The sequence below is a fragment of the Ictalurus furcatus genome, chromosome 29, assembly GCF_023375685.1.
Source record: "Ictalurus furcatus strain D&B chromosome 29, Billie_1.0, whole genome shotgun sequence".
Lineage (NCBI taxonomy): Eukaryota > Metazoa > Chordata > Actinopteri > Siluriformes > Ictaluridae > Ictalurus > Ictalurus furcatus.
Window position 1 is genome coordinate 4,560,030 of NC_071283.1, and position 26,819 is coordinate 4,586,848.

Genomic DNA, 26,819 nt, shown 5'->3' on the forward strand with positions numbered 1-26,819 from the left:
CTTCAGTCTCGATTTTACATTCAGAAATGCAACAACAACAAAAATTAATAATCACGTTGCATATTGATCCTACAGATAAATGCTGTTTCGGATCTTCACATCGACCGCCGTGCGTTTCGCTTCGGTTTAAGGAGGTATTGCAGTTTGTTTTTTAACAGCTGTATTAAGGCTACGGAGTGTACAGTAGGTGTGCCTAAACACGGTGGCTATCTATCGTCTCTCGTCCCGCTCATTTTTGGCTTTGTCTCCGACTTCCGGTTTTATAAAAACGAACGCTTAAATTCTCAACACCCCCCCCCCCCCCACACACACACACGAAAACGTCAAGAGAGCGCGTTAAAGAAACCGTCCGAAAAACCTTCAAACAACAGCGAACTAAACGGCCGTCGAACGTGCCGCAAACAATAAAACGATAAAAAGAGAGGAAAATATAACATGACATGATATAATATAACAAAATATCAAAGGAAAAGGTCTAAAAGTATTAGTCAGGTATTCTTCTTATTATTATTACTCAGGCAACCTAGTGGTTAGGATATGAAACATCTTAAAAAATAATAAAACAACAACAACAACCACAAAACACTTGGAATCCCATTTGCGTGTTAAAACATGTCCATAAAATGATCCTTCAGTGGTCACTTAGGTCTCTGCTCAGCAGTTTTGCATTTTTTTTTTCTTGTTTTTCCTTATGTTTGTCTCTTTTAATGTTTTTTTCTTCTTCTTCTTCTTCTTCAGGAAACTATTAAATGCCTTAGAGCAAATATGCTGTATTTCAGGTCAGGACAGAATGTTCATACTGTACAGGAATGTTCCTTCAGTATTCTTCGCAGCCACAGAGACGGGAGGAAGGTTTCGGAAGGTTCCGGATGACGTGGAGTGGAGTATTTAGCAAGGACAGTGGGTTAATTCAATGTTTAGGTCTGCGCTCTGTGCTCTTTTTTTAAAAAAATTTTTAAAAATCACTTGCATTAAGGACTCTCACAGCAGTATAATGTTTCTCTTGTATATTTGTGTTTCCTTTTATCGTGTACTTTGGAGGGTAGAACAAGCTACATCCTAGCACAGAATCAGTCTGGATTCATTAGTGCAAAACACTATATATTTTAGGGAAACTCTGACAAAGCAACCGAACATTGGAGTTGTAATAAATGAGTGATGGTTGTGTCTAAGGAGCTGAGATGCATTAACGCTTAAGGCACTCCGAATCAGTCTAAAAAAAATGTTAAAAAAACTAAAAAAAAAAGGATGTGTTTAGCACAATTATTGAACCATCGAAACAGTCACCTGGAATCTTTGCCTGACAGGTGACTCTTTCCGGAGTAATCTGTACATGGAGCTTGAGATGAGGCTGCATCAGCAGATATGAAATAAGGAAGGAGGTTTCCTCTTCAGAGAGATGATGAAACGTAGTAGCACACACACACACACTGATATCAGCAGGCCACAACTGGTGTTTCCAGTCCGTGTCGAGTCAGATCTTGTGCTTGACTGAATGTGTATAGAATTAAATCAGTAGTTCTAGACAAGGGTCAGCGTTGAGTGAGTCACGGTCAGTGCGTAAATTCCGTTATTTTTACGTCTCTGGTCAGCACGTCTGGTCGATTTCAAGCATGCAGCTATCATCTAGTCTTTAAATACACAATAGTCCTGGGTAAGCTGTTTTTGGTAACACTTTTCTACAAAAAAAAAAAAAAAAACTAAGCAAAAAACAATAACAATGCATTGTAACGCTCTAATAACATTCATTCATTCCACTCATTCGTACCCAGGGGGCGATTTATCGAGCCGCCAATGTTTTTGTGAGGTGGGAGGAGGAAACCGGAGAACGCAGAGGTTTAGTGCTTCGAATATCTGTGTCTGGAAATGTATCTGGATGCAAATCTGAAGTGCATGTGCATAGACTAAACTAGAATTGAGCACAATTAAGATGAAACTGTTGAACCCCCCCCCCCCCCCCAAACCCCCCCGTTCCGGCTCCAGAACCCCCCAGCCCCCCCAGCCCCCCCTATTCTTTCTGACATTACATTTTTAACACATTGGTAATATGTGTTTTTGTATTTAATCCGGAATTCATTTTGCGTTACATTAGGAAAACAAGTACGTCACGTCTTTCTTATTATAAGAATTAATGAAGTGTGTTCGCTTTAGTTGAAACACTCATTTTCCATCCATCCATTTTCCATAACGCTTATCCTATGCAGGGTCACAGGGGAACCTGGAGTCTATCGCAGGGAACTCGGGGCACAAGCCGGGGGGCACCCTACAGAGGGTGCCAATCCATCACAGGACACGATCGCACACACATTCACACACTACGGACAATTTGGAAACGCCAATCAACCTACAATGCATGTCTTTGGACTGGGGCACAAGGAGAACACGCATGCTCTGCACACACAGGGCGGAGGCAAGATTCGAACCCTCAACCCCGGAGCCACTGTGCCCCCTGTGATAACATTTTACATGTTTGTAATGTTTTTATAACGTTGAATAAATATTACAGTCGCTTTAGGATTATGTGCAGGCAGTGTTAGGGTTATAAGTTGTCAAGGTATTATGCATAAAACATAATTAGAGCTTTATGAGGCATTATTAGAGTTCATAAAATGCGTCCAACTTAAAGGGAGACTACACCCAAAAATGACAATTCTGTCATCATTTACTCACCTTCATGTTGTTCCAAAACTGTATGACCGACTTTCTTCTGTGGAACATAAAAGAAGATATGTAGAGAACTGTCTCAGTGTTTGTTTTTTTTTTTTTGTCCATACAATGGAAGTCAATGGGCACCAAAACTGTTTGGTTACCAACATTCTTCAAAATATCTTCTTTTGTGTTCCGCAGAAGAAAGAAATGCATGCAGGTTTGGAACGACACGACTAAACGAAGACAGAATTTTCATTTGTGGGTGAACCGGCTCTTTAAGAACAGCAATGATTTAGCAACGTGGATCTTCGTAGAAAGTGTTACTGCTGCGTTTTTCCGACAGGTTACCAGACTTTCTTTTAATGAGCAGTCGAAAGACATTCTAGTTAGCTGGAGTTTAGGTTAGTGGTCTAGTTTGGCCTTTAGTTATATATCTGCGTAATGTTTTTGGGGAGTTTTTTTTTGGTCAGTAGATTTAATATAAGTCCTTTATTCTCAGATCAGTCAATAGATATCTCGCTGTGTTTTGGGTAAAAGGTGCAAAACGCGTCTCAGTAGGTCTGGTACACGTCATGGATAGGCACTTGGAAGGTGGCAGCAGGGAAGGTTTGGGGCATGTAGCCAGCATAACCTCCGTATGCAGCAGCTGCCACAGCTGCGTTCTTCTGCAGCGCTGCCAGGGTGGCCGAGTTGGCATGAGCAGCGAAGGGCATGTAGCTCGCACCGTACAGACCGGCAGCAGCAGGGATCCGCGGGACATTATGAGCCACGGCGTACACAGGAGTGATGGGACGACCCTGAGAGAAAGAGCAGGAAAGCGTGTAAAAATATACATGTACACACATCTGTATTTCACATTTCCCATTTAAACTCGTTTCACCGACGTTGATAAAATTAATAAGAAGAACGGGACAAGAAACCTCTGTTTTAAGAAAAAGAATCAACTTCGCTTTGTATTGAGCTGCATTGCATCACCCTGGTGATCGCTGATAATTTTACTATAACAGCACACCCCCAATATTGTTATTAAAGTGTATAGCAGGCAAGGTGCCCTACTTCAAACAGTGAAAAAGGCTTAACGTTGGAGTACATTCGTCAGAAATTTAAATAGGAGTCTCTATATTCTTTATTCCAACGATTATCTATATAATATAACATAATTGTTAAAAAAAAAAAAAAGAACTACAACAACAAAACTACTCTACTCTATGATGTTAATTTGTATTAGTTCATAGGAACGATGCATTTTGCATGAATTCACTTAAATTTGAGCAGAAGTATATCTTCCAGGCTGCAATTAACATCTTAGTACTAGTTAGGACTTCTGCACAACACATAGTAACCACATATTTGAGAAGGTTGGCATGGAAAAATTTGTGTTAGCAATATCATGAGTACGTATGGAAACACGGGAAATACTTTCACATGCCGAGAAATGAACCTGATGATGGGTGTGTCTGCAAGTTAAAGGTATTATATTGACATGACAACTACTACTACAAGGTCGCTCCGTAGACACGACCTACAGTAAAAATCACCATTTCGTTTTGGATTTGTTCTAGACCAGCTATTTGAACACTTACTGAATATCTCTGTGTCGGTCCAGCTTTAGTAAAAATTCAAACCAGAGCATTTTAGTGTTTAGTGTTGTACCTGAAAGGGTGGAGGTGTTGAGACGGCAGGAATGACGGCAGCAGTCGATGGAGCAGCAGAATGATCGTGCTGGAGCGCGAGGGGATTGATCAAATGCTCCACTGGGTGAATTTTTCCTTCCTCCACCAGTTTAGTAGCAGCGGGTGCAGCAGAGAACATAGTGGGGTACTGCGCACCGAGACCTGGCAGAGTCACTGCACCCATACACCCATACATCCACACACCCACACACACAAAAACACAAGACACAATTTTATAAACAGAAATATATATAGAACCCTTAAATAACATCACTACAATATCAGCGGTGGACGAATCAGAAGCCTGCATTTTTTTTTTTTTGTTTTAATTCACAATTTACTACAACCACAAAAGTTTCACATATCGTCTAAAGTGTTATCTAACTCATGGCAGAAATGTTTTCACTAGGCGGATTAATGAATTAGTGTACACAGATGACACATGATCTTTTCAGAATATGCAGGTACATATTAAAGCAGTCCAATTGAACAAGATTTAAAGACAATATGTTTAGAAGAATGGGCCAGAATCACACCTGAATACTGCGGCCGATTAACGTCTTCATACAGGAAGCGTCTTGAAGCCGCCGTTACAAACAAAGGCTCCTCCACTAAGTATTAAATACATTTCAGTTAGCGTGTTCAATGCTTTTTTCCCGTGTCATTCCTCTTTATAACACAAAACTTTATTTATGAACTTTAATGTTGTGAATTCTTTATATTTCCAGATTTATTGAGTTAATACTGATGTCTGGTGAAAATTTCATGTGAATAGCCTCATTGGAAATATATTTACTGAAAAAAATGTTGATGCGTTCAGTACTTATTTCCCCCACTGTGTAGAAACACTGACAAAGCCAATCACAATAAATAAAAAGGCAGGGCGAAAATCTTAATTCTTACTCTACACAGTTACTATGACATCAAGAGAACATACGGAGAACAACCTCGAACAGCAACGCGTCAAATCTCCGAAATAGCCGAAACTTTCTTTGTCGAGGGTGCAGACATGATGTGCTCTGTATGAACAAGTATAACGATCATGAACTTGTTGTTTACCCTTAAACGTCACTAGTTAACGCATGTAAGTAGCTTAACTAGCTTATGATATGTAATTATAGCTACATTTTAGCTATTGGAGCATTGGAGATTTTACTTGTGAAGTGGGTTGGCCAATAAGTTAACGCTATAATCCACAAGAGGGCGTGCGAGTAATTGTATCATGTATATAGGTGTTCTTACACATGATGCATGACGCAAAACCCACTAAAAACCCACGACCTGTTATAAAAATCACTCCAACGTACAAACAAAACCGATGTTCGATTAATTGTTTGATTTATTTTGAACAATATTCGCAATAAACTATTCTTCCGCTGTGTGATATAGTCTATTAACAGCAAACGTTACCAAGGTGTGCGTATATCACGTATTTTACAGCGGGGTTCAGATTTGAGAACGATTAAACGATCCGTTTCATAATTATGATTTGTCCACCCCTGTTTATTGTCACATTATAGTATATTATAAGTGTGCAAAACATGATGTAAAGGTTATGCGTTTTACAGAGTGTTATTGTTGCAGGCCGACTATAATAATAAAGAAACCCGCTAAAATACAAAGAAGCACAAAAGCAGTTAAGCGAAAGAAAGAGCGAGAGAGAGAGAGAGAGAGAGAGAGAGCGAGCACCAGGGACAAAGAGAAAAGAGAAAGAAAATGAAAGGAAAATGGTTCAGACCTACATAACCTGTTCTCAGTTATGGCAAGTGACTTGGCTTAAGATTAACACACACACACACACACACACACACACACACACACACACACGAACACGCGGTTCCCCATTGTTTCAACAAACAAAAAGTCTTTTCATTCCTGGGGTTAATTTCGATTTAGGATTAGCAGGTTTAACCGATGTCACAGAAGGCGTTAGAAAAGCTCGGAGGGATCAAAATTCTCAACAACAAAAAAGATGGTTGATTTCACAAGAGTAAAAAAAAAAATAAAGTGATTAGCGTCAAATACTTTGCTGTGGAGAACAGATTGAGCAAGATGGAAAATTAATTGCGAGATCAGAAAAATCTGAAATGTGTAGGCAGCAATATTATTATTGTTTCTCTACTCCACTCCATTCCACTAAGGGGCAGCAGAGCTAGACAGGTTTCTCTCCGTATATATCTCACGTTTGTATTTATTTTTGATTTGTTTTGGGTTTGTTGTTGTTTTGGTTTTCAGATGATCAATTTCCAAAAGCATATCAAATTTGTCTGATGTTATGAATTTCACTGCTAATCTAAATGTCTGCCCCTGCGCTTTGGAATTGAGAGAGCTGAGAAGAGGAGCGGGTTGAACTGAGTATGTGTGTGTGCTTTAAAGTGTCACACTGACTTGTGCCAGGCTTAATGCCCACTGGATTAACGGCTGCCAGCTCCAGACTGGACATGAGCTCATATGGTTTTTCCGGCAACTTGGTCTTTCCTTCATGGTAGCGGCTGTAAATGCCTCGACCGGCAGAATAGCCACCGAGGTACGAGCCACGGGGCCCTGGGCCTCTGTTAGTGGCTCCAGCACGGCCACGGCCTCGTACAGTACCTGCTTGAAATAGAAAGGACAGGGGACGTTCTTCAGACACTCACACATAGAGGGCGCTGTGTTGTTTCTGACATAATACATAAGAGAGCGACATCATGGGCAATATAAGGTGTGTGTGTGTGTGTATATATATATATATATATATATATATATATATATATATATATATTCTACAAAACTCCTCTTTTATGTTCTACGTTGTACCTCGTTTTTTTTGTTGGCTTATTATTAGTATTTTTTCTGCGTCACAGTAAGTGGGAGGGTACTGCGTCCTCAGGATTAAAGCAGTTACTGAAGAGGAATGATGAAAAGTGAATAGCAGGTGTAGCTGAATATGTTGTTAAAATGTTACATGATATGGGATAGATTTGATTTTCATTCCCATGGAGAATGGCCGGTATGACGTCAAAGATTGAGGAAATGCACTTCGGTGTGAAATCAAGCTCTCTGCTCAACCCAACAAACAAAAGATCTCACAGAAGAAAAACAAACAAACAAACAAAAAAAACCCAACAATAACATGGGGGTCAATAATTTGTGATTAGTATCCAGAAATGCTTTAATAGTACAGATTTCCCCCGAGAGGACCAGATTCATTATCATACTGTCTCAGGATCATGGCTGTTCCTTAGCTCCAGTGTAACAAAGCAGGTCTAAGACCAACTCGACCAGCCTCGAGATTTTCTTAAAAGGAATACTGTTACGCCACTTTGAAATAATGATGAATAGTCAAATAACTAGATTAGTACTAACGTACAGCCATCATGCACAACACAAATCAGTTCAAAACCTGAAGTATTTAAGAGGAAAGGTCATTTTGGTAACTTGATAGAAGTGCTCATGTGATTTCCTGTAAATGTAGGCTGGAGGAGTATTGCTGGAGACAAACTGCCAGACATAGGAAGCTCAGTAACAGCATAAACCATTGAAACCTTATGATACTTGAGTCATTAAGCAATAGGCCAGAGTTACTTAAGTTACTCGGTGATTGTTGTAAAATGGGACGGCATTAATAATGATTACAACTCCAAAATGTTCATGATCATCCTGATGGGATCAGTTTTCCACACTCTACGAAAGAAACGAGAGAACAATCAAACACCTCTAACCTTTGATGAAGTAGTCACGGTTGGGTCCAATGAGAGTGCTGTAAGGATAGCCGTAGTAGGCGAGGGTGTAGGGATCGCACTGATACACCAAATTCTGCTGAGTACTGTCACTAGTGGTCACGGTTCCCTTGGATGCTTTCTGGTAGCGAGTGTACTGCTCCTTGTCTACAGGCTTGGCCAACGTCACCTCAATGCACGACCCCTCGATTTCTGTACCGTTCAGGTTGTCCATAGCCACCACCGCATCGTCCCGGCTGGTAAAGTGCACAAAGGCATAGTCACGGATCTTCTTCACTCGTTCAACGCAGCCTGGGTTGAACTGGCTGAAGATCTTGCGGAGGACCTCCTCGCTGGTCTCAATCATCAAGTTGCGCACGTACAGGATCTTCACCGTTTCCATGATGTCCTCGTCGACGTCGATTTCTGGTTCGGCCCAGTCGACAGCAATTTGGTGACCCCAGAGCTGTGCGTACAAAATAGTCATATAAATAAGGTTAAAGTCATAAAAAAAACACTCTGGTACTTTGAAAAACGCAACCTTTGGGTCTGTCTTTCGGCATATGCCACCCCCAGAGACACCAGACACACCAGACCTGTTTGACTGCCATAATTTAAAACCTTAATCTCTAGAGTCTATTGTAAAAAAAGGTTTCACTGACTGAAGAGATGGATATTATCAGAGGTCTTTTGAAAGCAGTTTTGCACACGTGGTGTCTTACCTGAATACGCCCCGGCATGAGTTTCCTCCTGGCCATGGCAGCTGCACGATGGGACTCGTACTCTACAAAGGCAAAGCCACGATTCTTCATTTTGTCTGCAGCACTCGCATACACAATCACATCCAGAACCCCTTCTGTCACTTTGGAGACTTCCTCCAGAATCTCTTCTCGCTTCTTGGTCTTGGGAATTCCACCAATAAACAGGCGGCAGTTGTCTACACTCGAGCAGACCCCCAGCAATCGTCCAGGGCGCACTTCGTAGTTGTTTAGCTCTCTCACAGCACGTTTCGCTTCATGTTTCTGCGTGTACATGACGAAGGCATAGCCACGGTTCTTCCCATCAAAGTCCATCATCAGGCGCATCTCATAGATCCTGCCCACTGACTCAAACACCGGCACCAACTCGTCTTCGTAAACATCACGCGGGATCTTGCCCACGAAGATCTCACAGCCACGTGGGGGGGAGGTGCCTTGCCAGCCAGGGGGCGGGCCATATTTGCGTTGTCCGTTCTCTTGAACCATCTTGTAACCCGTGCGCTCTATGAGAGCCAACAGGGCCGCTTCATTAGGGGCTCCAGCAACACCATCTTGAATGGATCCATGGAGGATCGGATGATTATTGGCAGGGTTAGATTTGGAGGAGGGGCTACAGTTACTCATGGTGACGGCAGAGGCGGAGTCTTCTGCTGTCATTCTGACACAAGCTTCCAATCAGTGCTGGAGTCTGATGAAAGAGGAGCATTTGGTTAGTATCTTATAGTTACTGTTAGCACCCTAATTGATTATTTTCCTATAACACCACCAAGAATGACACATCGAATATTTCATTCATTTATCGTTATGGTTAACGTTGGGGAAGTTGATAAGACGAACATTAAAGTAAATACATTCAGTTTAAAATGCTTCAGATGAAACAGCGCGATAATGATCTGCAAATTTTGCGTGACGATATCGGTTTTATGTATTACAGAACGAAAGCTCTGTATTAAACTTAAGATGTCACTTCGATGGGGGGAGGCGGGGCACGGTGGCTTAGCGGTTAGCACGTTTGCCTTGTACCTCCGGGGTTGTGGTGCTTTGGGGTTTGGTCCGGGCACTCTCGTTTCCTCCCCCAGTCCAAAGACATGCATTGTAGGCTAATTTGCATCTCTAAATTGTCCATAGTGTGTGAATATATGTGTGATTGTGCCCTGCTATGAGTTGGAACCCCGACCAGGGTGTCCCCTGCCTTGTGCCACGAGTACCCTGGGATAGGCTCCAGGCTCCCCACGACCCTGTGTAGTATAAGTGGTACGGAAAATCGATGGATGGATGGATGGATGGATGTCACGTTGATGTTGTTTATAGGTAACGCTCAGGAAGATGTGTAGTATGTTGAAACAAATTAAAATGCGCTAGCTAGCTAGCTAGGAAAACTATGGTTGACTATGGTAGCTGTATATACTATTGATAATGGAGGTGGTGTTTCCTTCTGCACAGCTCACTTCCAGTTATTCCCAGACTCATTTGCTCTTCCTTGAGTAATTTTCTTGATTACTACTTTAACTTTGACTCAAGAGAATTATTACCTCACGGCAGTAGCAGTACTTTTACTCATTTCTTCACTACCTGCTGATTCCATACTCACATATATCAACAGCTCGGTGATTCACAGCAGTAATGTAATGAAACTCTTTCTCTTGGCCTCTTACCACTTACACACATTCACAAAACAAAAAAAAATCTTAAATCCCATTCTCAAATTAAAGCCGCCTAATAACACCAGCTAAACCGCATGGACCTACATTCTTCAGAACGGAAAAAAAAAAAATCCCCAAAATACCCAAATCCCCTGGTCTGGATTTCTCCTGACACAGCAGCAGAAAATCGGGGGGGGAAAATGTACAAAGGTCAAGGATAACTTTCTAAATTCCAACTATCGGTGCAATGAATTCTCACTGTTCGGCAGGTTAGTATTAACTGTAGGTTTAGTGTTTGTTTGAAGTGTTTGCTGAGATTTATCAGTGAGCTGGACGCTGACGTTTCTGAGGAGTTTAGGTTGCTTAGTAATTGTGCCATGGTTATATAAACGCAGTGGGCTGACCCACACATATCTTAACATGGAATAAACGTAGACGCACAATGAAACACCGTGCTCATTCACACACACACACACACACACACACACACTTACTTCTCCATAGTCACGTCAGCACTATAAACTATAAAAAGTAATAGTGTAAAGGTCAGCAATAAGTAATCTTTCCAGGTTTACAAGATTTCAACTACTCATATGTATCCCTCTCTCTCTCTCTCTCTCACACACACACACACACACACAATTAGTACCTGCAAGTTTCATCGTCTGCTCCGAGAGGTGCACTGTAAAAAAGCATGTGACTGAGCGTGATGACTGAATAATAGATAAGTCAGCAGAACTAACCCAAAGCTCATACACACACTTCCTCATCCACATTCACACACACACGCACACACACACACACACACACATACATACACACAGATACAAAAAGGCAGTATCTTGGCTCCAGGCCAAGCAGAAACAGGAAGAGTAAGGGACCGGCCAATCACGAGGCAACTGATGGATAGACAAGTCATAGTCCCCTGTTCCTGCTCGTCTGAAGACGTTGCTCAAAATGTCACCACTCCCTGAATTCAGGGGGAAGGGGTCAATAGTTTTTGTGCTGAAAATTAACTCACAAATGAGGGATTAGTGATAAAAATAAATAAATAAATCTCAGCCTGTGTGTGTGTGTGTGTGTGTGTGTGTGTGTGTGTGTGTGTGTGTGAGTGTGTGTTCCGGTGAGGGGCAAAAATCAAGAGTGAATTACAACTCAGCAGAAATGAGGGGGTCGGAGCAAAGAAGAGGTTGTGTGCTGGAAGGATGTGAAGGATTCATGTGTATGTGTGTGTGTGTGTGTGTGTGACATATATGTCTGTATTTTCTGGAAGTGAAACTGTTAAGGTCCCAGTTCCGTTAAGATGTGGCAGGAACAGCTGGAAGTGAAAAGAGAGAGAGAGAGAGAGAGAAAGGAGTTTTAATTATATTCCAGCCTCCATTTCTCACTGAATTTCAGGCAAAATTTGACCTTTTTGCGTGTGTGTGTGTGTGTGAGTGAGAGTGTGAGAGAGAGAGAGAGAGAGAGAGAGAGAGAGAGAGAGAGAGAGAGAGAACCTGAGGTGGCAGCAGGTGGATGATTAACTTACACAAATTACTGCCTACTTGAACTACTGCACATGAACACACAGACACAGACGCACACACACACACACACACACACACATGTATTTGTCATACTACACTTGTGAGGACCTTCAACTGATATAATTATGAATGTAACTAATTAATGTAATCTACACCTACGTCTTAACCTAACTCTAAACTCAGGAACTCAGTAAACAAAACGAACATTTTGGCACTTTAAAAAAAAAAAAACTTTTTAAATAAAAGCTGTAGTTTTTGTAAAAACAAAACACACTGGAAAAAAAAAGAAAGAAAAGAATTTGCCTTATGGGGACCAACCAAATGTCCCCACAAGGTCAAAACTGAAAATTTATAACAGGAACTAACTTGTCTTTTAGACGTTCAACATTAAAAAAAAAAAAAAAAAAGGCCGTTTGTCTGATAGGGACCACCCGAATGTCCCCACAGGGATAGGAATATCTGACAGCTTTGACCTTGTGGGAACATTTAGTCCCTACCAAGATATAAAAAACATACACACAAAGAGAGTCAAAAAGTAACATTATATTGCGTAATACTCGTTATTGCTTTACTGCTATGCCTTTAAAGAGTAATCAACTTTACAATAAGTGATACACACTGCAGCGTGTGATGAGCTCATGAGTTTATTAGCATTGACTGAGACATGGACCTGATCTTTGACTTCCTGCAGATGAAAAATATGATAACTACACCGAGACACGGACACATGTAAACATCAGCTCGGTCTAGATCGGTTGAGAACGGTCTGATTGAGGAGCGAACTGAATACTTGAGAAAAAAAAAAGCTAGGACAATGCATGAGAAAAACAACTGGCCATAATTCAGTGACTCGTCGTAGTTTTCTACACATGGTTTATCCCATCACATGGATTTGTAAAAAATGATTTCGCAGAAAAGCAGCTCGTTGGGCCAGACGCTAGCTACGGCGTTAGAGACACTGGACAGTGTGTGTTCTCTGCGCCAGATTCAGTAGTGATAATCTGAAGAGTCAGTAGCCGTGAACCAATCAGAAATGGTTAAGCAGTAAAAAGTCACTGTTGTCACATCTCAGTCACGTTAGTCACTTCTTCAGGCTTTGGTAAGCGAGGAATTTTCTGTAGCCAGACCTTTGCGGATGTGAACTGGCCTATTCGATAGGTTTTCACAAAAAGAAAAAGAGAAACGAAAGTGCAGAGAAATACTGACCTCCAGCTCAGCACCACTGATAGGAAGTGAACAGAAGCAAACACACCATCAGACACTGCAGTCACTAATGCTGAGACACTCAGGGTCATGCTAATCACAACAACACTGTCATATCACTTATTATTCACACTAATTCCAATAACACTGTCATATACAGTGCCCTTTACTAATATTGGCACCCTTGGTAAATATGAGCAAAGAAAGCTGTGAAAAATGATTTATCTTTATTGTTTAACCTTTTGATCTTCGACTGGAAATGCTAAGAATCAACCTGAATTGGACGTGTGTCTATATCGTCTCAGCGCACTGTGAAGAGGACGGTTCAAGTGTCCAAAAAACTCCAAGGATCACAGCTGGAGAATAGTAGGAGTTAGTTAAGCATCTTGGGGTCAGAAATTCTCCAAAATTACAATCCGAAGTCACCTACATCACCACAAGTTATTTGGAAGGGTTTCAAGAAAAAAGCCTCTACTCTCATCCAAAAACAAACTCGAGTGTCTTCAGTTTGCCAGACACTACTGGAACTTCAAATGGGATCGGGTTCTATGGTCAGATGAAACCAAAATAGTGCTTTTTGACAATGAACACCAGAGGTGGTTTTGGCGCACACAGAGAGGTAGCCATATGGAAAAGTACCACATGCCCACGGTTAAATATGGTGGTGGCTCTTTAATGTTTTGGGGCTGTTTTTCTGCCAGAGGAACTGAACATTTTATTAGGATACATGGCATCATGGACTCTTTCAAATATCAACAGATATTAAATGAAAACCTGACTGCCTCTGACAGAAAGCTTAAAATGGGCTGTGGTTGGATCTTCCAGCAGGACGATGATCCAAAACATCATCAAAATCAACACAAAAATGGTTTACTGACCACAAAATCAAGATCCTGCCACGAACATCCCAGTCCCCTGACCTGAACCCCATAGAAAACCTGTGGGGTCAACTGAAGAAGAGAGTTTTTTGAAATTTGAAGGATCTGGAGAGATTCTGTATGGAGGAACGGTCTCAGATCCCTTGCCATGTATTCTCCAACCTCATCAGGCATTATAGGAGACTCAGAGCTGTTATCTTGGCAAAGGGAGGTTGCACAAAGTATTGCCTAAAAGGGTGCCAATAACTGTTGCACACCTATATTTAACCTGTGTTGTGTTCATTATTGTTTGATATCCATGAGAGCAGAGTATTTCTGCTAAATATTTTAACAGAAAATCAAAAGGTTAAACAATAAAGACAATTTTTCACAGCCTTCTTTGCTCATATTTACCAAGGGTGCCAATATTAATGGAGGGCATTGTAACTTATTATTCACACTAATCACTATAATAGTGTTATATCACTTATTACTTAACCTTATTCTCACTATTGAATTACTGACATATTAAACACACACACACACACACACACACACACACACTTGCTCTGTGGATTAGAAAATTAATCAGTGTGGTGTGTGTGTGTGTGTGTGTGTGTGCGTGTGTGTGTGGTGTGTGCGTATGTGTGTTTGGTGTATGTGCGTGTGGTGTGTGTGGTGTGTGTGTGTGTGTGAGCAATGTGTGTGGGTGTAGAACTTTTTCCATTCATTACTAACATGTCAAATGTGTTTTTCACTCACGGTGTGTGTGGTGTATGTGGTGTATGTGTGTGTGTGTGTGTGTGTGTGTGTGTGAGTGAATGTGAACATAATGCCCTTGTCATACTCCTGAACAAACAGCACAGTGTATAGAGTAACTAAGAGGGCAAAAGAAACAAAAGAAAGGACTTAAAAGCACACACACACGCACACACACACACACACACACACACACACATCAGTGCACACGGTAAAGGGGGGGGGGTTTCAGGATCAAAAGGCGGCAGAGAGAATGAGAGACAGACAGAGAAATAGAGAGACATTGAGAGAGAGACAGTGAGAAGGACAAATAAATACAGAGGGAAAGACAGAACAGACAGAGAGATATAGAGAAAGACCGAACAGAGAGAGAGACCGAAAGAGAGAGAGAGAGAGAGACAGAGAGATATTATTCAGGTTTTGATAAACATGGTGCACAGACCACAACAAGTGACCTTTGATTTCAAAGGTCAAAGGTCAAGACACTTGCGATCTATAATCTTTGCAGCAACACACACACACATACACACACACACACACACACACACACACACACCTGTACTACACACTTCATTATTCTCCATTCCGTACTCTCTCTGTAACAGGTATATAAAGATTAAACCTCGTAGTCAACTTTGACCTCATGAACGATTGCGTTAACATTCAAACCCAGTTATCTCTCTACTTATTAAGAGTCTCTGTCTTTTACAGCGTGTGATAACACTAATCTACATGTCCATATACCATCATTTCGTGCGAGATTTCTAGGAAATGAGTTAGATGGCGCACAAGACTCCACGAATTAGTGTAGAAGGCTGCCATTTTGATCAGCTGTGGCACAATGAAGAGAAACCACGGTTTGTGTAACTCGTATATTACTGCGTCACTGTGAGGTATCTTTTAAAGACGGAGCTTATTGACGTTTTCGTTGACGTGAGACTTGTTATGAAACAGTTCGACTCCCAGAGGCGTGGCCACACACGTAGCACAGAGTGGCAGCTGCCTCCTTTCAAATAAGCCTTGCCACCCTAACCTCACACTGCGCTATCTATTACTGCGGGACTAATCGGAGCTGTAGAGCAATAATGAAAAGGATACAGTGATGTCACTACGTGGCCATTTGTTCTTCAACAAAGAGCTTCCACTTTTTAGCATGCGAATGCCCTCCAAGCCTGGGATTCAAATATTAGTTATTTATTCCTAGCTGTCTGGTGGCAAACAACAACCAGAAAAAAGAAACAAAACCCTGACAAAACTACTGACTGATGAAATGTTTAAACCGAATATTTAGTTTGTTACAACAAGCTCACGCGATGTTGTAGCTACAGTGTAGCGCGAGCGTCTTGTTCCCGAGACAGACTGGCCAAGGCGTGAGCTTGTTAGCGTACATGGATGATAGCATGGATGATCTTTTCGAAATCAGGATGTATGTGAAAATTACGGAAGCCCGTTTCCGCCACAGAGAAAACAAAAAAATAAAAAAGGCAATTGCGACTTTATTTCTCACAATTTTAAGTTTAAATCTCACAATTTTGACTTTATTTCTCACAATTTTAAATTTAAATCTTGCAATTTTGACTTTATTTCTCACAATTTTAAGTTTAAATCTCACAATTTTGACTTTATTTCTCACAATTTTAAATTTAAATCTTGCAATTTTGACTTTATTTCTCACAATTTTAAGTTTAAATCTTGCAATTTTGACTTTCTCACAATTTTAAGGTTAAATCTCGCAAATCCAGACTTTTTTGTCACAATTTTAAGTTTAAATCATACAATTCTGACTTTATTTCTTGCAATTACAAGTTTACATCTCGCAATTATGACTTTATTTTCACGCAAATCTGAGTTTACATCTCGCAATTATGACTTTTTACTCACAATTGCAGGTTCACATTACACAATTTTGACTTCATGTCTCACAATTACGAGTTTACATCTCACAATTCTGACTTTATTTCACATAATTTAGACGTCAACTTGACATTTAGTGAATTACAAAGAATGCACCGACAAAGCATCAATCATTCTCTATAAATAGACTTTATACGGTAAGAACAACACTCATCAGCTAGTCAAACAAGGAAATCCAGACGCTAGCATGCGCTTGTTACCTGAAGCTAGTCATATTTCAGGTACTGCGTCAAGTGGACATTTAAATTGCGAGAAAAAAACCTCAGAATTGCGAGATGTAAACGTGTAATAGCGAGTAATAAAGTCAGAATTGTGTAATATGAACTCGCAATTGTAAGAAAAAAGTCAGCTCTGCGAGATTTAAACTCGCAATTCTAAGTAAGAAAAGTCAGAATTGTGAGAAATAAAGTCACAATTAACATTTACATTTTTTTTCTCCATGGCTGAAACGGGCTTCTATAGAAAATACTGACCAGCCAGGGCAAAATAATGTCTTTCATACAACCGTCATATAACTCTCATGCTTACTAAACGCAGTGATGTGGTTTGAAAATAAAGATGCTAGCTAGATTAGCTAACCACTTCCTGATTTTTTTTTGATGAGGACACAAACACAACTAATTCCGTTTAATACACGTAACTAGCAAACTAGCTAATTAGCTCTACCACATTTTAGCCTAATCAGTTAAGTTTCCAGACAAACAAAAACGTTGTTATATTATCCATGAATATTAATCCATTATTCGAAAATGCTTCGAAAATACACTTTCTTGTCCTTGGCTGTAAAGGTGGTACAACCCCAATTGGGACGTTGGGATGCTGTGTAAAATGTTAATACAAACAGAATGCAATGATTTGCAAATCTCATAAACCCATATGTTCTTCAAAATAGAACATAGAAAACATATCAAAAGTTTAAACTGAGGAAATGTACCATTTTAAGGGGAAAAAAATAGGTAATTTTGAGTTTGATGGCCACAACATGTCTCAAAAAAATTGGGATGGAGGTAATAAAAGGCTGGAAAAGTAAGTGTTACTAAAAAGAAACAGCTGGAGGTTAAGTGTCAACAGGTCAGTAACATGACTGGGTATAAAAAGAGTATCTTAGAGAGGCGGAGTCTTTCAGAAGTAAAGATGGGCAGAGGTTCACCAATCTGCGAAAAACTGTGTCTACAATTTGTGGAACAATTTCAGAATAATGTTCCTCAACGTAAAATTTCGAAGCCTATAAATATCATCTAAGTACATAATATCAACAAAAGATTCAGAGAATCTGTGCACAAGGGACAAGGGTGAAAATCAATATTGCATGCCCATGATCTTTGGGCCCTCAGGTGGCACTGCATTAAAAATGGGCATGATTCTGTAATGGAAATCACTGCATGGGCTGAGAAACACCTCCAGAACTCATCGTCTGTGAACAGTTCACCGTGCCATCCACAAATGTTGGTTAAAGCTCTATCATGCAAAGAAGAAGTCACGTGTGAACATGATCCAGAAATGCTGCCGTCTTCTCCGGGCCAAAGTTCATTTAAAATGGACTGAGGGAAATTGGAAAACTGTTCTGTGGTCAGACAAATCGAAATGTGAAATTATTTTTGGAAACCATGGACACCATGTCCTCTAAACTAAAGAGGACTAAAGAGGAGAGGGACCATCCAGCTTTTTATCAGCGCTCAGTTCAAAAGCCTACATCTCTGATGGTATGGGGGTGTGTTAGTGCCTATGGAATGGGCAGCTTGCACATCTGGAAAGGCACCGTCAATGCTGAAAGGTATATACAGGCTTTAGAGCAACATATACTTCCATCCAGGTTCCATCCCATCTTTACTTCTGAGAGAATCTGCCTCCCTAAGATACTCTTTTTACACCCAATCATGTTACAAACTTGATGCCAGTTAACCTAAATAGTTGTAAAATGTTCCTCCGGCTGTTTATTTTTAATATCATTTACTTTTCCAGTCTTTTTGTTGCCCCCGTCCCATCCTTTTTGAGACGTGTTGTGGCCATCAAATTCCAAATTCCTTATTTTTTTTCCTTAAAACAGTACATTTCCTCAGTTTAAACATTTAATATGTTTTCTATGTTCTATTCTGAATAACATATGGGTCCATAAGATTAGCAAATCGCTGCATTCTGTTTTTATTTACATTTTCCACAGCGTCCCTACTTTTTGGAATGGGGTTTGAACTTTGAGTGGTACAAAGTGAAATTCGAAAGCCTTTCATTTGGATTCCAGCTCTCCAACCTACTTCGGCTCAAAAGCTAAAAACTAAACGTTAACAGGAGCAAAAGAAACGACAGGCAAATTTTAAGCTTTGCACCTCAGTCACACATTATCTCCCTTGTAGATTAACTATGACTTTAGCTAAAGAGTCATCAAAACTTACAAAACGTTCTTTATGCAACAACTGTAGTGACTCAGCAAAAAATAGGCTGAGAGAACTGTACATTGTGTACGTGTGTATTATGTCTTTAATTTACAGTATCTGTGGTGGCCTGTACGGTACACTTTCTACAGTCCACAACATTTTTGTTTCATTTAAAATTGGAAATAAACTCAAGGTTTTAGAATTTTGAAATATTTCAAACAAAGAAAGTCAACATTCAATATTTGTATATCTAATATTCAAAATTTGACACTATTTTTAGGTCTGTATTAATACGTAAGAAAATTTTGTGATGTCTAATCTCTTCCGATCTGATCTAAAACCCATGTCCATGTCAGCTCGAGTGCACACTGTTGTTAAAGGAAAAAAACAGGATGTACCAAATGCTATGAAACTCTGAAATTCTACTTTTTTAAAGAGATTCTACTTTTCACTCAAACTGTTATCAATAATATAATTTGTATTAAATTTGAAAAGAAAAATGCAAAATAGAAAAATTTCTCAGGAATGTTGGACCCCTGAAATGTGTCTCTTTCACAAGTAAAGTTCTAGCATTTTAAAAGTGTGGATAAGTGGAAAAAACCGCAGACCATTTTGATTTCAATCTGAAATGCTTGCTATCACACACAGCTATCCTACATCTCGATCATTTCTTTCAGTGTGTAACGAACCATCACACTTCATGAACAACGTTTTGCACAGGTTCAAAAGTAAACGAGAATCCCACACCCTTTTTTCTTGAAATAGATTTATCGATGGCTACGGGAACATATCATGGGTTTTCCCAGGATTGATAAATCTTCAGTCAGTGTGTTTAACATTTAAAAAAAATTCTTCTACACATTGCTATCAACATTCCAATAAATCATAACCAGTGGCAGTAGCAGACGTAAAAACAACAGCAATAGAAACCTGTGCTTGAGCGACTGAGCAAGGCGAATCAGGAAGCAGGAAATAAGAAAATACGGCCTGATTAAGACCGAGTGAAAGTGCACGCGCGCACACCTGTCTCCACAGCACATACCTGCCACACACACACACACACATTCCTCGGGCTTGGTCAACCTGAAAGGAACGATCTGATTGGCTGGGGGGATAAAAAATTAAAAAACGGCTTCACCTGCATCAAACTGAAAGTGACGCACCTTTTTGGAAAACCGAATTCCAATAGTTTCTTAAGTAACGAAACTAAAGAGGATTTCTGAAGTGTCTCGAACTCGACCAAAACTGGCACTACTCGCTCCTCCTGACCTTGCAGCAACCCCCTATAAAATGTTGCGTGTGCAGTAGGTTCCAAAGGTCTAACCTCTACCAAGGACTGCTTTTGATTAAAGGTATAAAACATACAGTGGGGAACGTTATTATAGGAAAATATTCAACATCAGGGTGGTGTGATGTGGCGCAACACAAAGAAGAATTACTCTTATCAGCCTGAAGTTGATTATTTTCTAGGAACTGTACAGTATATCCCAAAATGGTTTGTTCCACTATTTGCCAACGATTACAATAAAAAAAATGTATTAAAGAATGGACTGTCATACTTTTATTAATTAATGCTACTTCCTGTTAGCGCTTACATTCCAGAAACCTTTACAAGCCTATCTTTTTGTTGTTGTTGTTGTTGTTGTCAGAAAACAAGACTGTTAGAAGCACTGAAACTGGAGACTCCGTCGATAAATTTGCAGAAGCAAATCTGAGACTTCAATAGAATTCGTATACATATAACTCTGGAGATTAATCCGAACATCCTAGGTGTCGATCAAGATTTCCTGAGTACGTTTGGGAAGTGGTAGCTCAGTGGTTAGGATGTTGGACTTCTGATCGGAAAGTCGCGAGTTTATAATATACCAGCAACACCAAGCTGACACTGCTGGGCCCTGGAGCAAGGCCCTTAACCCTCAATTGCTCAGTTGTATCAAGATATGAGATAAATGTAAGTCGCTCTGGATAATGGCATCAGCTAAAATGCCATAAATATAAATGTAAATGTAAATATCTTGTTTGTCCTATCAGCCATATTCATGCAATTACTGTATCACTCCGTCAGCATTGCATACATCGAATATTAATGACTTTTATTCTTTTAAACGATGGAATTTTTTGTTTATTTTGGCAGGATTCACTTCCCTTTCGAAAACCAAAGCTTACGTGTCGTTGCTCATGTGCACGGCTGCCAGACTGGGTTTCCAGTCCAAATCACGTTGCCTTTAAACGTTGCCTAAACTCACTGGAATCCAGCAATAACATTGAAAGCTCGATAACTTACAACTGAGATCGACCCGAGATTTTTTGAGGTTTTTGATGCAAACTTAGTTAGAGGACAAGATAGAGGACAAATTGCCCAAGCTCAGGGAATCCCTCATTTTCTCTCAGCACATATAATATTTCTCTGCTTAGACAACAAAGCTATTCAGTGTTTTATGCAGAACCATTTCTCAATGTGTTCAGGCTGCCAAGTGAACAAACATGAGATATAAGCATATATATATATATATATATATATATATATATATATATATATATATATATATATATATATATATATACATACATAATTTTCATTACTATAACCATAAGTATTTACCAAACAAATGCAATGTGTGTGTTTTTAGCGTTATACCACAGCACTGTTGAATTCTCAATTATGATTGGTCAGTGATCGATAAAGGTGTGGATTCATTCTCTGTAACAGCAGCTCTTAGCTGTGTATCGTTATAGTTTCTATAGCACGCAAGGACTCGTACGGTGGACGCTCCACATGAACGGATTTTTAAAAATGCACGATTGTTGATATGGTGACGTTAACTTTTGATATTTATGTACCGTTTTTTTGGAAGGAGTCTCCAGTCTCAGTGGTTTGTCGGATGTTAAAAGGAAAGTTTTCCAAGATGTATTTCTTGGGAACGACCGTTTAGAGCAGCTACAACGTAAACAATAAAATGAACATACAGTGCATCTGGAAAGTATTCACAGCGTTTCACTTTTTCCACATTTTGTTATGTTACAGTCTTATTCCAAAATGGATTAAATTCATTATTTTCCTCCAAATTCTACAAACAATACCCCATAATGACAACATGAAAGAAATTTGTTTGAAATCTTTGCAAATTTATTAAAAATAAAAAACAAAAAAAAGCACATGTACATAAGTATTCACAGCCTTTGCCATGACACTCAAAATTGAGCTCAGGTGCATCCTGTTTCCACTGATCATCCTTGAGATGTTTCTACAACTTGATTGGAGTCCACCTGTGGTGAATTCAGTTGATTGGACATGATTTGGAAAGGCACACACCTGTCTATATAAGGTCCCACAGTTAACAATGCATGTCAGAGCACAAATCAAGCCATGAAGTCCAAGGAATTGTCTGTAGACCTCCGAGACAGGATTGTATCGAGGCACAGATCTGGGGAAGGGTACAGAAACATTTCTGCAGCATTGAAGGTCCCAATGAGCACAGTGGCCTCCATCATCCGTAAATGGAAGAAGTCTGGAACCAGCAGGACTCTTCCTAGAGCTGGCTGCTCAGCCAAACTGAGCGATCGGGGGAGAAGGGCCTTAGACAGGGAGGTGACCAAAAACCCGATGGTCACTCTGACAGAGCTCCAGTGTGTCTCTGTGGAGAGAGGAGAACCTTCCAGAAGAACAACCATCTCTGCAGCACTCCACCAATCAGGCCTGTATGGTAGAGTGGAAAAGACGGAAGAGCCACAGCCTGTCTGGAGTTTGCCAAAAGGCACCTGAAGGACTCTCAGACCATGAGAAACAAAATTCTCTGGTCTGATGAAACAAAGATTGAACTCTTTGGCCTGAATAGCAAGCATCATGTCTGGAGGAAACCAGGCACCACTCATCACCTGGCCAATACCATCCCTACAGGGACGCATGGTGGTGGCAGAATCATGCTGTGGAGATGTTTTTCAGCGGCAGGAACTTGATGAAAACCTGCTCCAGAGCGCTCTGGACCTCAGACTGGTGCAAAGGTTCATCTTCCAACAGGACAACAACCCTAAGCACACAGCCAAGATATCAAAGGAGTGGCTACAGGACAACTCTGTGAATGTCCTGGAGTGGCCCAGCCAGAGCCCAGACTTGAACCCGATTGAACATCTCTGGAGAGATCTGAAAATGGCTGTGCACCGACGCTCCCCTTCCAACCTGATGGAGCTTGAGAGGTCCTGCAAAGAAGAATGGGAGAAACTGCCCAAAAATAGGTGTGCCAAGCTTGTAGCATCAATCTCAAAAAGACTTGAGGCTGTAATTGGTGCCAAAGGTGCTTCAACAAAATATTGAGCAAAGGCTGTGAATAATTATGTACATGTGCTTTTTTTAGTTTTTAATTTTTAATAAAGTTGCAAAGATTTCAAACAAATTTCTTTCACGTTGTCATTATGGGGTATTGATTGTAGAATTTGGAGGAAAATAATGAATTTAATCCATTTTGGAATAAGGCTGTAACATAACAAAATATGGGAAAAGTGAAGCGCTGTGAATACTTTCTGGATGCACTGTGGTTGTTTCACGGACGTTCGACAACTTTAAACGTAACGATAAATGGATAAAAAGTGCAACGTGTTCTTTGATTAATGCAAAATGTAATCATTGGCAACCTGCTGTGGTATGAGGAATATATATATATATTTTGAACCCACTTGCTGTTATAGGAAAACAATGAGCTTGGGGGCGGAGGTGTAACAGGAACACAACAGAATTGTGTAATTGATTGTTTTCCTATAACAGCATCTCACATCTTACCAATTAAAGAAGATCGGACTTGGCCGAATTGGCAAAACGTGGGATTTAATGGTCATGGCTTATTTAAAAAAAAAAATCCAACAAAATCACGTTTGCTCAGAATTCAGAATCTTTATTGCAGTGTAGCCGCATAACCAAAATGGTGTAATGTTTTCTAATTAAAAAGAGTGTTGGGTTTGTTTTTTTGTTTTTTTTAAAGCTTTTATGACAAATTTTGATCAGTTTTTGTTGATTAAACTAGAAGTGCCAGTTGCTGGGTTTTTTTTTTTACATTAATATTGAAGTGACTAGCTCAAATACAACGGAAAAAGAAAAAACAATACATGAAATAATACCCTGGTAGTCTCACTGATAATGCACACACACACACACACACACAGACACACACACACTGGGCCCACCCTATCAGTAAACATGGGAGGCAAAAGCTGTAGAGTCCAAAGACCAAGATGGTAGAAAACCCATATATATATATATATATATATATATATATATATATATATATATATATATATATATATATAATATGTACACACACACACACACACACAGAGATCCTCAAACTTACAATTAAAGCACAACCAATTTTTGTTGGTCACAGAAACATTACTGTAGTTACAAAAGCAGGGCACACACACACACACACACACACACACACACACACACACACACACGCACACACACACAACAACAACAACAAACAAACTGAAAATGACTGAGGTTGTGTCAACTGTATCCTCCTACATAGAACAATTTGACACACACCACTAGAAAAAGAACTTGTGATACTGTACCTGCCTCCTCAGGTGCGCCTGTGTGTCCACTTAACGCTGTGAGGGTGTGTGTGTGTGTGTGTGTGTGTGTGTGTGTGTGTGTGCTGTGCTGCCACCTCACACACAAACACACTCTCTTGTCCTCTAACTAACTTTCTCACCTCTCTCTCTCTCTCTCTCTCTCTCTCTCTCTCTCTCTCTCTCTCTCTCTCTCTCTCTCCTAACACACACACACGGACACACTGGTACGGCTGGTGAATCGTTGGAGAGTAGAGTGTGTGTAGGAGGTGGTGAAGTGTTTGCTCAATGCTTGCATGGGGTGGGGCGAAGAAAAGGTGCCCCCTCCTACCTAGCGCACACTCTCCTTCCAGGATTTTGAGAGAGCAAAGTTCTTGGGTGTGACAGGAGAGATAAAGCAGGAGAACATGTGAAAGCGAGAATGTGTGTATGTGTATGTGTGAGACAGAGAAATCTAATAGATAGAGATGCACCACATATACTGTGTGTATATACATACATACATACATACATATATATATATATATATATATATATATATATATATATATATATATATATATATATATATATATATATATATATTTGATCAATTTAAAAAAAAAAATATGTAATATACAGTACACTCACCTGCCACTTTATTAGAAACACGTATACACCTGAACTTTCATGCAATTATATCAGCCAATCATGTGGCAGCAGCTGAACGCGTGAAATCACATGGATACAGGTCTAGAGCTTCAGTAAATGTTCAACTCCAACATCAGAACGGGGGATGGTCATTGTTGGTGCTGGTTTGATTGTTTCAAACTCCTTGGATTTTCACGTTCAACTCAGATGGAAACGAGAACTCAGAGGAGAATGGCCAGAGTGGTATGAGCTGACAGTAAGGCTATGGTAACTCGAATCACCATTCTTTACAACCGTGGCGAGCAGACACGCATCTCAGAACGCACAACACGTCGAACCTAGAGGCAGATGGGCACCGATAGCAGCATATTGTCGAATCAAATTACATGAAAAGAACCATACATTTATGTTTCCTGGCTTGACTGAAAGGGTTACAGACTTCTTGATGCAATGAATTGCTCAACCCTAACGGTTTCAAAGTCAAGCTATACGATATATTTAGCCCTCACATCCAATATCATGAGCGCATACCATGATAAGAAAAAAAATTTTCCCCAGTATTTGCACGTATGTGTGCACCCAAATACACTTGTTCTAATACGTTATACAATATGGATGTGTGTAATTGCTGATATGGTGAAGTTAACTGTGAGGAGACAGTTAATTAAAATATTATTTTGGAAGGAGTCTCCAGTTCCAGCGCTTTGGTAACTTCAAGAAGCTGTAACCTCTTGTGGTGTCTAATAAATAAAAAAATAATAAAAAGATGTTTGTTTGTTTGTTTTGATTAACTTCGAGAGGAAAAATTTGAGTCTGGTGAGGGAACGTTTATAGCTGCTTTAATATAAGTGTTAAGAGGAATGACTAACCTGATTTGTGGATGTTCTACAACATTAACTGTAACTATAAATGGATAAAAATGACAACCCGTTGCTCTTTGTAAATGCTGGCAGATTGCTAAGGTACGAGGGGAATTAAATACTTTGGGACATGGTGTATATCGTGAAATAGGTTCTTCAGGTTGGCAGCAGTGACTCTGTTTCACACACGACCCTGTTGCTGATCATCTTATTATTAGAGGAAGCTGAAATTCTGGCAATAAATGTCGACAGGGTTCAAGATGTAAAAACCAGCACCTAAACAAAATGTCCGTCTTGTAATTAAGTGTGTACACTTGGAGGGATAATTAATTCACGAGTAGAAAACAACTACTGGAGTTCTGAAACTCAGCTTGTGTGTGTTCAGCTAAACAGCCACAAGGTTTCTGCCGAGTCATTCACGAGTCATATGATGATGGTCACTCTCGGTTACACATTCAACATTTACCTAAACAGTAACTTATTGCATGTGTGTGTGTGTGTGTGTGTGTGTGTGTGTGTGTGTTAGAAAAAATATACATAGGGGAACGTAGAGTGCTAGAAGAGAGGACACACTAACAGGATATTATGGAGGTCAAATTGAGTTCCTGTTCCAGGTCACTGGCTGATCACGTTGACCCCATGTGTCCGGTCAGAACCAAACGAATAAGCACATACACACCAAAGTACCAACTCTGAAACATCTAGCTCTCAA

General features: G+C 40.1%; 1 protein-coding gene across 8 annotated transcripts in view; it reads right to left on the reverse strand.

Annotated features, from left to right (window-relative positions):
- Nucleotides 1-2,016: 2,016 nt before the first annotated feature.
- Nucleotides 2,017-26,819, reverse strand: part of rbm47 (RNA binding motif protein 47) — a 36,436-nt gene continuing 11,633 nt past the window's right edge. For 2 of the 8 annotated variants that reach the window (XM_053619202.1, XM_053619203.1), the window contains 6 exons: nucleotides 8,743-9,466; nucleotides 8,024-8,486; nucleotides 6,711-6,917; nucleotides 4,859-4,933; nucleotides 4,303-4,496; nucleotides 2,017-3,446 (listed from right to left, as the gene is read on the reverse strand). In XM_053619202.1, the coding sequence (XP_053475177.1) occupies nucleotides 3,201-3,446; nucleotides 4,303-4,496; nucleotides 4,859-4,933; nucleotides 6,711-6,917; nucleotides 8,024-8,486; nucleotides 8,743-9,435 (1,878 nt within the window). In that variant the 5' untranslated portion in view covers nucleotides 9,436-9,466 and the 3' untranslated portion in view covers nucleotides 2,017-3,200. Of the gene's footprint in view, nucleotides 3,447-4,302; nucleotides 4,497-4,858; nucleotides 4,934-6,710; nucleotides 6,918-8,023; nucleotides 8,487-8,742; nucleotides 9,467-24,620; nucleotides 25,029-26,819 lie in introns of those variants that run through there. The other 6 variants (XM_053619204.1, XM_053619205.1, XM_053619208.1 and 3 more) reach the window with 6 other exon arrangements.